Source organism: Lucilia sericata, unplaced genomic scaffold (assembly GCF_015586225.1).
Source record: "Lucilia sericata isolate MDLA Ls3-8-SP2 unplaced genomic scaffold, ASM1558622v1 Contig000095F_arrow, whole genome shotgun sequence".
NCBI classification, from domain to species: Eukaryota; Metazoa; Arthropoda; class Insecta; order Diptera; family Calliphoridae; genus Lucilia; species Lucilia sericata.
The window spans coordinates 421,952-435,000 of record NW_023994127.1 but is presented as its reverse complement, the minus strand read 5'-3'; the positions used below and the strand labels follow the sequence as shown (position 1 = coordinate 435,000).

At 30.9% G+C, this 13,049-nt stretch overlaps 3 protein-coding genes across 9 annotated transcripts in view; 2 read left to right on the top strand and 1 right to left on the bottom strand.

Annotated features, from left to right (window-relative positions):
• Window positions 1-1,155, top strand: part of LOC119599890 — a 1,377-nt gene extending 222 nt beyond the window's left edge. The window contains exons 1-2 of the mRNA XM_037949817.1: window positions 1-811; window positions 884-1,155. The exon at window positions 1-811 is cut by the window's left edge and continues 222 nt beyond it. Of these exons, the coding sequence (XP_037805745.1) occupies window positions 27-811; window positions 884-992 (894 nt within the window). The 5' untranslated portion in view covers window positions 1-26 and the 3' untranslated portion in view covers window positions 993-1,155. The remainder of the gene's footprint in view (window positions 812-883) is intronic.
• A 981-nt stretch (window positions 1,156-2,136) lies between these two features.
• LOC119599881 (probable RNA methyltransferase CG11342) lies at window positions 2,137-2,996 on the top strand. Its single transcript, XM_037949808.1, has one exon. The coding sequence runs from the start codon at window positions 2,229-2,231 to the stop codon at window positions 2,937-2,939; it is 711 nt and encodes a 236-aa protein (XP_037805736.1). The 5' UTR covers window positions 2,137-2,228; the 3' UTR covers window positions 2,940-2,996.
• Window positions 2,997-3,562: 566 nt separating this feature from the next.
• LOC119599880 (putative mediator of RNA polymerase II transcription subunit 26) lies at window positions 3,563-7,901 on the bottom strand. Of its 7 annotated transcripts, none has more exons than XM_037949801.1 (4): window positions 7,769-7,901; window positions 7,158-7,249; window positions 5,792-5,890; window positions 3,563-5,643 (listed from the first exon to the last, which is right to left on the bottom strand). In XM_037949801.1, exons 1-4 carry the CDS (start codon window positions 7,784-7,786, stop codon window positions 4,428-4,430), a joined length of 1,425 nt encoding a protein of 474 aa, XP_037805729.1. In that variant the 5' UTR covers window positions 7,787-7,901; the 3' UTR covers window positions 3,563-4,427. The 7 variants fall into 7 exon arrangements, with proteins under 7 accessions (XP_037805729.1, XP_037805730.1, XP_037805731.1 ...); XM_037949802.1 differs by lacking the exon at window positions 7,769-7,901 and adding an exon at window positions 7,574-7,635; XM_037949803.1 differs by lacking the exon at window positions 7,769-7,901 and adding an exon at window positions 7,512-7,611.
• Between the last annotated feature and the right edge of the window lie 5,148 nt (window positions 7,902-13,049).

Genomic DNA, 13,049 nt, shown 5'->3' with positions numbered 1-13,049 from the left:
AAAACGGATTAAGTGTTCAAAATAAAATGTCAAGTGAAAAACAGTTAAAATGTTTAATATTTACAATCTGTATTATGGGGACAATTCTACCAGTCACTCTGGCGCACAGAAGAACCCACAGGAGTACATCAGCAGCATCGTCAACGCCTTCCGGGTCCTCAGCGAGAGCTAGCAATACAGCATCTTCACAAACGTCCTCCTCTTGGTTAGGACCGGAATTTCAAATAATACGACGTGTTTATGACGACTGTCATGCTAAAAATGACTTCATGAGCTGCTTAAAACACAAAGCACTCACGGGGCTAAGCAGGGCCATCGAACTGGACTCCATAAAAATTGTAGATGGTGTGGTATTGGAGAAGCAAAATCATACAGAGGAAGAAAGCATCATAAGTGCATTAACCGATGCCAGAGCTTTCAATAGTTTGGCTCCACTCGATCGTGCCCTTCTATCAAAAATCGATAAATTAGTGCGTACTCATTCCTTAAAGGTGGACATGAGCACAGCTCGTTTTGGTGGTGAAGGTGGTGGCGGCGGTGGTGGTCATGGTGGCGATGAGAGTCATCATGAGAAAAAGAAGAAAAGTAAAGAAGGTGGTGGTCATGTCAAATATATTATTGCAGCACTTCTGACAGCTATGGGCATTGCCGGTCCTATAGGTCTCAAGGCTTTGGCCGCCATTGCCGGCAAGGCTTTAGTTATAAGTAAAGTTGCTCTAACTATAGCCGGTATTATCGCATTGAAGAAACTCTTCTCTCAGGATCATCATGAGGAAACTAGTTTTCAGGTTCATGCCGGTGAACATAATAGGTAAACTTTAACGAAGACACCCGAAAAAGCATTAATCAAATCAATTATTGAATCTCTTTATTCTAATTTCAGACGCAATACTTATGTCATACGTCCAGTGCCTAAAACCGGCGGCATACCAGCAGCTGCTGGCGAAACTCCTGTTGTAGATCCCTACCGTTATTATTATGAGTATCATTGAATTGTTGTCATGGACCCGGCGTATCCAAGTCATTTAGTTTTAAGTTGTAACGTATTTATAGAAATCAAAATATTCAGACAGCTAATATACCAAAGATTCAATTCCAATAAATTGTATGAAGTTTGTAGGCAAATAATTGTACCTATTTTAAATAAACGATTAATTTTCGAATTCCAAATTCGTGTTCAAATTTTATTATCAGTAGCAGTAAATCGGCATGAGTCAGAAAAAACTTATGCAAATAACTCTATTCAAAACTTACTCTATCGTCGAGTAATATGTTAATTTTCCTACGATCATGGTACACAAGATATGACGCAAACAACAGCAAAAAGTGTTCAAAATTCTCATAAAATATAACATTTATTCAATTGTGGAAGTAGATCTACTAATTCGAACTAATGAAAGCATAGGAATATACTAAAATCCTTGCGCAAATTATGCTTCCGAACGTATCTGCTGAAATTCTCTTGATTTTGGTCATGTAACGATACAAAAGTCCAAATAAATTTTAACCCGTAAAATGGTCGATTGAGGTATCAAAATTTCCCTAACTACACTTACTGATAAATACGCACTCAATCAACCTTCAAGATCGCTTTGATAAGTTACTACCTCTAACCTGCTAATAATAATAAAAATTTATCGAATCTAGTCACTGTGTTACAGCAACAATCAAACAATTTATTAAACAAGTTACTTTTTCAATAAAGATACTAAGTACCAAAGACGAAATTATAATATAATTTGCTTTAAAACAAGAAACAACTAGTTTCAGCACCTAATTGAATTAAACATTTGATTTAACGGAATTTGTGGTCAAATTCTGATTTGTTATCGATTATTGACAACAGGGACAACATCGTCTTTTTACCATAACTAACTTACTGCGTTCTGTTTCAACCCTGTGTCAGATTTAGATAGTGTCGCCAATATGAAGATTTTGTTAATTTGACGTTTTTTCATTAACATATACAAATCAAATATATAAATGACACAAGTTTCATTTTTTTTTAATAATTATAATTATAAAAACAAAATATTTTATTGCAGCATTGACGAATATTTATTTGAGCCGGTAAAACGTTAGCAATAAGCTGATTAACCGCCGACGAATTCTATTCTTTCCGACGCCGTTGAAAAATATTGGTTGGCGTTTGGTTCTATGTGCTAATGTTTATTTACATTTTTTAATATTGTTATTATAAGAAAGAAAACACATTTTTTGTGGCAATTATGGAATTTAGAAATAAAGATCCTGGAGCCGTACAATTTGGAAATTTTATAAATTATTATCAATTCAACTCTGCCGAAGAAAGACTAAAATTATTGCCTTCACAATATTGGCTGCCGGAAGATGAGAACGAATCATCATTGGAACCCTATCTCGTACTAGATGTTGGTTGCAATTCTGGTGTTTTTACACAACTATTACAAAAGTTCCTAAGTAGTTTAATGCCACAGCGTAAAGTCTGTATTTATGGCGTGGACATAGATACAGCTTTAATAGCCCGCGCTAAAAAGGACAATAGCAATTGTGAGCAGATATCATACGACTGTGTCGATGTTATGGATAATGAAGCATTTGAAAAGGTACAACAATTTCTGAAAATCAATAATAGAACGCATTTTGATGCTGTATGTTGTTTTTCCATTACCATGTGGATACATTTGAATCATCACGATGCAGGTCTTCAAGAATTTCTTCGAAAATTATCCAATATAGCGAAATTATTTATAGTCGAACCACAGCCTTGGAAATGTTATCAAACAGCCGAGCGTAGACTGAAAAAGTCAGGCGAGGTATTTCCTTTATTTCTGGAACTGAAGTGGCGATCACAAGTGGAAACGGAAATAGAAAACTTTATGGAAAATACAATGCAGAGGAAAAAAGTTTACGAATCAATACCAACCAAGTGGCAGAGAAAAATATGTTTTTACAGATGATATCAGTTATTTTAATTGATGTAAATAATAAATCAAGTTTTTTTATAAAATTTTAAAGCATAATGTTATGTTTCAAGGAATGCCTAGGTCCTATATACGGAAAGTAATACGTAGCTGATTACCAAAGTAGAATGAAGATTTATTTACTTTGAAACTAATATTTTTACCGTTCGTTCATATTTTTTTATTTTTAAGGAAGAGTCTGAACGTTTTATTCCTAGGTCTTTTTTGTAGTAATAGTTTGGCTGTTATTGGAAAAAAACTTAATCGGTTTCTTAGCACTTTTTCAATGCTGTTTTTGTTCTCATATTTAATAAAATATAGCAGAGGTTAAGCTTCTCTTTTAAGATCGACAGAATGTACTTTCAGGCGAGATAATTAATTTTATAAATAAAGACGTCTATCTCTGTTATAAGGGCTCAAAAGTGGCCAAAAACAGTCATTTAAATGACACGATATTTTGAAAACGGTGGCCTGCTTCAGATTTAACACAGTTCAATCCTTTTAAAAAGGTACATTTGCCTCTGAGTTATACTATTTTTCAAAATTGAATTCTACCACTTGACTAATATCATCATTTCAAATTTCTTTTTATAATACAATAAAAAATAACCTTTTTAAAGTTTAATTATATTGTTTTTTGTTTATTAATTTGTACATTTTTATACACTAATTAAAGACCCTAAAACATTTGTTTTCTTTCTTTTTTTGTTTAATATTAAATACATTAGATATACTTTTTTATCTCTTCTTTAACTTACTAAAAAATAATTAATGATCATTTTCATTTTTATAATTTTTTTGTTTTGTAAAATTTTGAATTTTAAAATTTTGTTTACAATTTTCTTTCGGGTTAAACCCACATATGCTCAACGAGTGCAACCGGAGTAGGGTGTTTTGGAAGAAAACGAAAAAAATAAAATAAATTAAAATTCAGTTGTATATTAATTAGTATTTCTTTTAGAATTAAAAAAATAAATCATAAACGCTAAAGGAAAATATAAAATAAAAGTAATTTCGTTAACTTTAAGTTTTAAGTAATGTAAAGTAATAATAATATACTTTGTTAAAATAATACAAAGAATTATTAACAGTTTTAATATTATTATTATTAGGGGGAAGCGGGACGAAGGATTTAATTTCTAAGGAAAATGGTATGAGAAAAAATTAAAATATTATTTAAAAATAAAAATCTTCATCTATTACATCTGTTGCTGTATCATGGTGGTGGTGATGATGAGGATCATGATGATTTTCACTTTCATCATCTTCCTCCTCTGTTGCTGTAACTGTGTGTATGACATTGGATAACTCTAAGTTAGTTCTTCTAGATGATGCTGTAGTTGCTGTTGTGGTTAAATGACGTACTGGTTGTGATTGTGGTTTCTGATAATGGTGCTGGTGATGAGGTGGAGATGATATTATTGCTGTTTGCGTAGGCGATGCTGTTAGTGTAATCGCTCGATTGTTGTTTTGGGAAGTTAAATTTCATCCAGCAACTTCTTCACCAGCAAAATCCAATTTTACAACATCAGCGGGCAAACATTCTTCAACATCAACTTCATTTTCTGTTGTATTGATGCGATTCAATGTCATTGTTACATCTGGTCCAGATTTCAGCGCCACTGAGGTGGCCGCTATATTTGGCACTGTGCTAGCGGCAATTGTTGTGGATGTCACAGCGTTAGTATTGGTAATAATGTTGGTGGCATTTGTTATCATATTGTTACTGATAGTTGTGTTGCCGACAGCATTATTGTTGCTGTTAGCTGCCACCAAAGTCGTTGTGTTTGTCGAGGGACCTGTGACAATTTGTTGTGTTGTTGGTTGTTGTATTACAATATTTTCGGTAACAGTAGCTGTGGCAGGGGTTGTAGGTGTCGTCGATATTGTATTTGTTGTGGTTGCAACATTCGTCGAAGTATTAGCCGATGCTGCCGCAGCTGCTGCGGCCAACAATGCTTTTTGAGCCTGCATTTGCTGGAATTGTTGTATGGTAACAGTTGTTGTTGTAGTCGTGGTATGGGAAGGTTGTATAACTTGTGTCTGTTGCTGCTGTAGCTGCTGCTGTTGTTGTGCATGTTGCAATTGCTGCAACTGTTGCGGCTGTAAATGTACTATTTGAGGTTGTGTCAATTGTGGTGATCCTGTTGCAACAATATTCGCCGTCGAGGTGATATTATTGAGTGACACTTGATTGCCCACCAAATTGTTGCTGCTAGTGCCCACTGATGGGGCGCCATGTGGTGATGCTTGTATTATAATTTGTTTTGGTGTGGTTTGCAGAATTTGTGTTGACGTGTTGCCTGCCGAGGATGATGTTGCGGATGAGGAAGATGATTGTTGAAGTACCTGTTGCAACGGTACAATATGTTGAACATTTTGTATATGAACTGTTTGATGCTGTTGTTGCTGCTGCGGCTGTTGCTGCTGATGTAAATGATGCTGTTGCTGTGAATTGATAACACCAGTGGCGATTACTGTTGCTTGTTGCTGCGGCTGTTGTTGTATATGATGTTGTTTTATTATCTGATGAGTTGTTGTCTGTTGCTGTGTAATGTGTTGCTGTTGTATTGGCTGTTGTTGTTGTTGTATCTGTTGCACCGTTTGCACGACATGATGTACTTGTTGTACTGGCACTTGTTTAGCTGGTATGCCAGCATCTTCAAATGCTTTTTTCTTTAAGGCCTGTCTTATTTGTGTTCTAGAATTTTAAACGGAAAATAAAAGGGAGAGAAAGGGGAAGGCATCTTTCATTAATAAGATAAGAAGTGCAATTGTAATTGTTTGCCCTCTCGCTATATCCTGTTGAGAGGTTGTTTATTTCTTTCAATAATAAAGTTTGCACTTACACTGTCCTATTTTTAATGCTTAAACTGATTTTATTTAAATCGTCCGAGAATCGTATTATTGATGCATGTAACATATCAATTTCTTCATCAGTCCATTTTCTGCATTGCACAAGACATTTGTAATTTAAATGTTGGTGTGTTTTGTTGTGATGGGTGTTTTTTTGTTTAAAGATGGACATAGCGAGAGAACAGAAAAATAGTTTTAAATTATTAGTTATTTGAGGTTGATTTGATTTATTAGAATATAGAAATTTTTTAAGATTCATTTGGAAATAGGAACAGTTTTTTAAATAATTTTTCTATTTTCACTACATATTTTCAATTAAGTGGCGGAATTTTTTATAGACCTCATGGGTCTGCTCCAAAACTATTTCAAATATATGAAAAAAATCATGTTCCATTTACCATGTCGATGTCCTTGATGAGGATCACATAGTTCATATTATACATTACATCAAACTAATCCCAAAACTATTCCTTTGCTAAAATTATAGGAGTACATGACCCACAACATGGTCCCAAAACTACTCGCCCGAAAAAATTGTTGGAGTTGAATCAATTATATACCATTTAGAAGCCATGTTTATGTAATGCAGGCATAGACCTGCATGTTCATTGTTTTTTAATACAACTTAATGGATCATGTATTCCAATCATTTTTCAGGGAATGGTTAAAGACAAATAATATGCTCTATCGTCTGAAACTCTTTAGCATCTTTACAAAACGTCGAAAAATGTTAATATTATCATTCACTTGCTTAATAGGATTGTTAAGAGAGGAAGATAAATAACTCATTATTTAAACGCTGTTTTGTGAGAGTGGCTTCTAAATTTTTTTCTAATTTCTAATTATTTGTGAGCTTTCCTTTTTAATTTGTTATTTTTTGAAATTAAAGGATCAGGCCCTTCATTTTTATCTGTTACTTTGGCACCGGATAATATTTTTTGCTTTTAGATTGGTAGTCAACAAATATGAATGCTGTGTACTATACTCATATGGGAGTCCTTAAACTACTTCTATTAAATCCAAATAATGTTCCGTAACACAAACCTGCTTAAATCTTTTTATACCAAATAAAGAAGTAGAAAGTGAATAGCTCTTAGACTGGTCAATATATAAAATTATATCCTAGTCAATTGATTAATCAAATAGACTAGCAGAAAGTTATCTAAAGACATAAACGCCGAATCCTATGATAGGTTAGCCAAATACATTGAATTACAAAAAATGAAAATAAATTCAGCTTTCGAGTAATGGATTAATGAACAAGTTCAATATTTTAAATAATAGTGTTTCTTTATACATATTGATAAATCTATTTACTAAAGGAATAAATAATATTTAAATTCTACTTTAAATGCTTACCCAGCTGGTGATTCTGCATTAGGATGCAATTGCATAGTTAAATCGCCCAAACGACTAAATGCCTGACCAGCAGCTGTGAATATTTCACCCACCTAGAAGAAAACAAAAACAAATTTTAAATAAAAACAAACTTTTAAATCGAATGCTCTCAAATATAAATAAACAATTATGCAAATTGTTGATGTAGGGGGAGAGTATATTTTTTATTTTGTTGATTTTCCAAAACAAATCAACAGTTTCCTTTAACTTTTAACTAATTGTCACAATAAAATGACTCGCACGGCAGCAAGTCTGTCCTTAGCTCTTCGGCCAATTAGTTATTTGTTTAAATAAATTTTAGATGGAATTATCTACCCTCCCCGCTGTATTTTTAACAATAATTATTGTTTGCAAACAAAACGCATACGACGTTTTACATTAGTTTTCTTTCCTCTTGACCGCCCTAAGGAATTCTATGATCTGACACTTGCCGAGCGAGAGTTGTTGTTTGGCACTGTGACTGACATTGACGACGTCGCTCAGGTTTTCCCGCACAAATTTTTAAACTATGATTTTTGCTATTTTTCAACTTTTTGCAATTGTTTTGGTTCGTTTTTATAAATTCAACTTACTTTTGTGGCTGAATTCATGGTATTTTTGTGAAAATTGTATTAGATTTTCTAAAATATTCTGTGAAAAATATAATATTGTACAGTTGTCAAAAACAGCGCGTAGATAACAGAGTTGTAAAAAAGTTGACAGTCGTTGAAAATGTGCTAGTTGTCGATGACAGGGTGTTTCAGAGATTTATTAAAATGTATGTATTTCTTAAAATGTGGTGTTTTCAAATTGTACTTTATGTGTTTGAAAAAAAAATATTTGAAAATATGTTCAAATGTGCTTTTATATGTAGACCATCGATATTCTAATATATTTTAATATATTTATTTATATATTCTGCAATGTTAGTCAATTTGTGAGTTAGTATAGGTCAAAATTTGTAACTTAACTTTGAAATAAGTCCCGGAGCTCGCTTAAATATTAAAACGTGTAAGCTCAGTAGAAAAACCTTGAAGAAGTTTGCGCAAAACTAGTAGATACCAAGCTAGAGGGAATATTGCATAAATGCGTAATCAGAATCTATGAGTGGGACTTTTTCGTTCATATTTGATAAAAAAAAAATGGGATACCTATAAAAATGTAAATTTTCGTCCTTCAAATGGTACTTAAAATTATATTTTAAACAAAAGCGAATATTATATTCGTCTATGCCAAATCTTCTATACACACCATCATATCTCGTAGAATGCAGGGTATTTCGGAAGGTTATCCTATATATTGACTTATATATTAATGAATCGATCCTTTTGCTATTGTTAAAACATTTACTTAAGATATTAATACGAAAATAAATGTGATTTTTGGAATTAGACCAGAGGTCTTACGAATTAAAAAAAATTGTAGGGAGGTTTATCAATTAAGGACCCATTCTCAAAGAATTTACCAGTACATATTTATAAAACATGATCATGTTGAACTTCATTACTCGCATTTTTTATCAGTTATGAAGAGATCCGAAAACTGTTCCCGTAAAATTTGTATTGAATTTCCTAATTTTGTAACTGAATAACAGTTAAAGTAATTTTTGGGGGTAGGGTCTGTTGTCTGTAGATCCTCACAAAATTTTGTAGGGAGAGTAGCCAGTAATGGAAATTAACGCAATTTTCTGATGTAGGCAGGGTCAATTATGAATCGATTCTTATAAAACTTAGAACAGAAATTCCAGTTATGACTGTTTAAACTTTATTTCGGGTAGACATTTGTAAAGGAGCTAAGTGAGAGCATGTACCGATAATGTACATTTTCAATAGCAAACAAATTGCGTCAATAGAGACTATTTGTATAAAATTTGAGATCGTTAGCTCTCTCTGTTCGGACCTTAGAGTGCTTTCAACAGAAAGACAGATGTGCTTCTATCATAATGATCGCTTCATAATTAACCCTTATAACAAACTCTTATTAAAAGTATTCAACCAAAATGATTCGTTATTAAAATTTTATTAATCTCTCGAAAAAGAAGATTTCGGTCCAACAAAAATGGAAAAATCGAGAAATCCAGAAAGAAAAGTTTCAAGCTTTAGGTTAAATATCTTGCAATAGAAAGAATATAGTATATATAATAGAGTTTAAACCTTTTTTTAATCCAATCTGTCGTTATTTCTGATGATATAACTGATTATATAAATAAAGGTGTATTCGAGCTATACTATAATGTCCCAAATATGGTCAAAAACTTTAGAACTAAATATTTATCTCGATAAGTTGACATATGCCAAATATTTATGTATTCGTTGCAGTTTTATGAAAGGCTACTTTGTTCACTGGGTTAAACATTTTATGTCTGTGTAACAGGGTTGGCAAATGGAATTTTTAAATTGTACAAAACATCATTCAAAATTGTACTTTTTTGATTCTGATTATACCAAGTAATTTTTTCTAATAGTCCCAAAGTAATGCAAGTACCGCTTTATATACTAGTCCCTATATTTATTTATAGACTAAACCATAGAAACGTCATTCGTCTAGATCAAAGTCTAGTAAAAAGTACTTTAAACGTCTGTTATTAACATTTTTAGCGGTCTCTTTGTTAAAAGTTTTACAGCTTGTCTGGTGTAATCTCTTCAAAAATTCTTAACAATATCAGGGAATATACATACTTAAACAAGAATTGTATTTTGATTCTTCTTAAGTTTAGTAAAAATTTTACCGAAGTTGGTAGTCTTTCGAATTTTGTGTCAGATGTACAGTTTCAGATTATTTTTTCAAAATGAAATAAATTTAAAATTGTGCAAAATGGTATATAGTATATATTATTAGTATATATTTCACTAATCTTACTTCCTTACGACTCCTACATACAGTTTCTTTGACATCATATGACTTCTAGGATAAATTTAGGGTACATTGTTTATCTTATTTTTATATTTTATATAAGTATGTATTTGTAGGGGTCGTTAGGAGGAGTGGATGTTCTCATAGATAATAAGAATACTTGTAATATAATTTTTATTGGCCAAGTGGCTACATGTATTACATTTGAATAAATAAAAAAAATAAATAAATAAAAATGGGTCATTGATGGACCATTGTACTTTTGAGGATTGAATTGTACCAAAAAACAAGTACAATTGTACCAATTTTGCCAACCCTGCTGTGTAATTGAACCAGATTTTAACAAAAAGACCTCTTATAAATTTTTTATAGGCGAATATAACAATTTCAGAATTTTCTAATTGTATTTTAGGAAATTTTATTTATATTTCAGCAAATCCAAAGTGTTCACCTATAAAGAGAAATGTGTAAAAGTGCCCTTGAAATAAAACAAAATTTTAATTATTTTTATAGCAACAAGTTTATTGAAGTTTCTTTTGTTTCCATAATAGAGTTTTTTTTTGTTATTTTATCCATTCAATACCATTTATTTAATATAATTTTTGTTTTTAATCATTAATCATATTTCCATACAGTATGTGGTGAGTTTTTGGAGAGTGTTTTTTTATATAAATTTTGGTTTCATTTTGTTTAATTTTTTATTATTTTGTTTTCTTTATAATGTTTCTTGTTTATTTTACATATAATATACCAAATACATAAATTGTGTTTTAAGACAAAATTTATTATTATTTTCAATATTTTGTTTTTTTTTTTAACTTTTTAGTTAAGATTTTTTTAATTAAAGGTAATAGAACCTTTTTTTTTGGAAATAAAAATAAATTTTATTTTCGAGTTTGTGTTACTATTCAAAATTATATTTAGGGAAACTTAATATAAAATATTAATCAATTAATAAATTTATTTAAGTTTTTTTTTATTATTTCACAATCAGACTTTAAATGTTAAGAAAATTAAGATTTATAAATAATATTTTCTTTTTAATAATTTTTATTTAGTATAAATGTGTTTGTGTGTTTAGAAAGTGTGGTTATGTGTGTGTAAGTGTTTTGTGGATTTTAAAATATTATTTAAATTATTTCTTTTACTATTTCCATTTTTTTAAAAATCACAGCTTAATATAAGTATTTTTTATTTTTTTTTATTTAAAACAATATTATTTGGTTTAAATTTTAAATTAAAAACAAAAACTCACTACCTTACGACTCACAATTTCTTATTTTATTTTACCATGCTTTTGCCTTCATTTTATTTTTTTAAATTTTCCATATGAACTTTCCTTTTTTCTATAATTTTTGAGAATTTTTTTCTTATAAACTTTAGTTGCTATTACGTATATTTATTCATGATTTTTTTTAATATTGCACAATTATCGAAAAAATTGTTTGCTTTTTTTTTTGTTATAGAAATTGTATTTCTATGTATTTTTTTTAATTTTTTAAGTTTTTTTTTTTTGACTATTAATTAGTACCTGAGAAGTTCATATTCGTTTTAAGATTAAATCAAATAAAATATCAAACGTATTAACTTAAAAATATAAACTTATAATTTTGTTTTAAAAAAGTAAAAAGTTTTTATTAAAAATATTTTAAGTTTAGTTTTATAAATGCATGTGTAAAGGTTTATTTAATTATTATGTTATTATTTTAATATTATTATTTTATTATTATGAGTCTTTAATATGCCCTGAGTTTTTAATATATTGGATTAGATTTATCTGTGTATATAATTTTATTCTTATTTGTTAGAAAAAATAATAAAAAAAATTATTCATTTAAGAGAAATAATTAAAATAAATTTACCATTTTCATTATTTTTACCATCATACCATAGATTAAGCCAACATTTTTTTAAAATAATTTTGCTTTTACTCAGCAGTTCAGAACATTCTTAAATTTTTCTTTAATTTAAATTTGAATTTATAATCGTTTGATCAAAAATGTGTAACTCAAGTTTATGTAGAAAAAAAAAATAATGAAATAAAAACTAAAAAAAAACACGAAGAAAACAATTGCTGATATATGTAGATCTGAGATTTTGTTATAAGACTGCCCCAAGTTCGAGAAAGAGTCAATGCCTTGCAAAATGTCAGTCATTTCCATTAACTTTCGTCAGTAATGTACTCTTTGTAAACGAGAGTAAAGACAGTCGCAACATTATTGTCCATTTTTTAAGCGAGATCGGAGACAGTCGACACTTTATTGCCTCCATGTAATCTAGAGAGTAGACATTAAAAAACTTAGTAAAATGGTTCATTGCCATATATAGATTGGGCTAGCTTTCTGACAGTCAAGCATCTTAAAATAGCTAGTCATCCTGGGTGTCGGGTCTAATCCTAAGTGGAAGGTTAAATATCTAGTTCAGAACTTTCCCCCCGAATGCCATGTATAGCCTTCAGACTGTCTCTTTGTAATCTATGGAGTGACTATGGATTGACTTGCTCCGAGGACAAGCATGTTAAAATAGCTAGTCAACCTGGGTGTCGCGTCTAATCCTAAGTGGAAGCTAAAATATCTGTCCCCCCGAACTGATGCGTTGTAGATACTAGTGGTAGTTCAATACGTACAAACACTCGAGTCGAAAGGCCTCATAACTCGACAGATGTATGGTTATCTGTAACCTTGAGTTCATTAAGTCTAGACCCACATAACTCTCTAAGGAACATAAATGCTAATAGATTTATTTGTTTTGGTATCTTGGGCCAGATATTCACAGGGAAGGTGGAAGAACACTTCCTCATTGAAAATATTCATTAAAGGAGAGCCTAAGTTGACTAATAGTTAAGCCTATCAAGCACCCAGTGCCCCCGTTAGCAATCCCAAAATGTCTATTACAGTTTTTTTACAGCCTTTTGAAGAAAGTATCCTCAGATTCTCTTCTAATAGACCCCAGTGGAATTGTGACAGATACTGTTTGAGAGATATTCGTAACTGATCACTTTCTGCTGGCGCACTAGTTCAT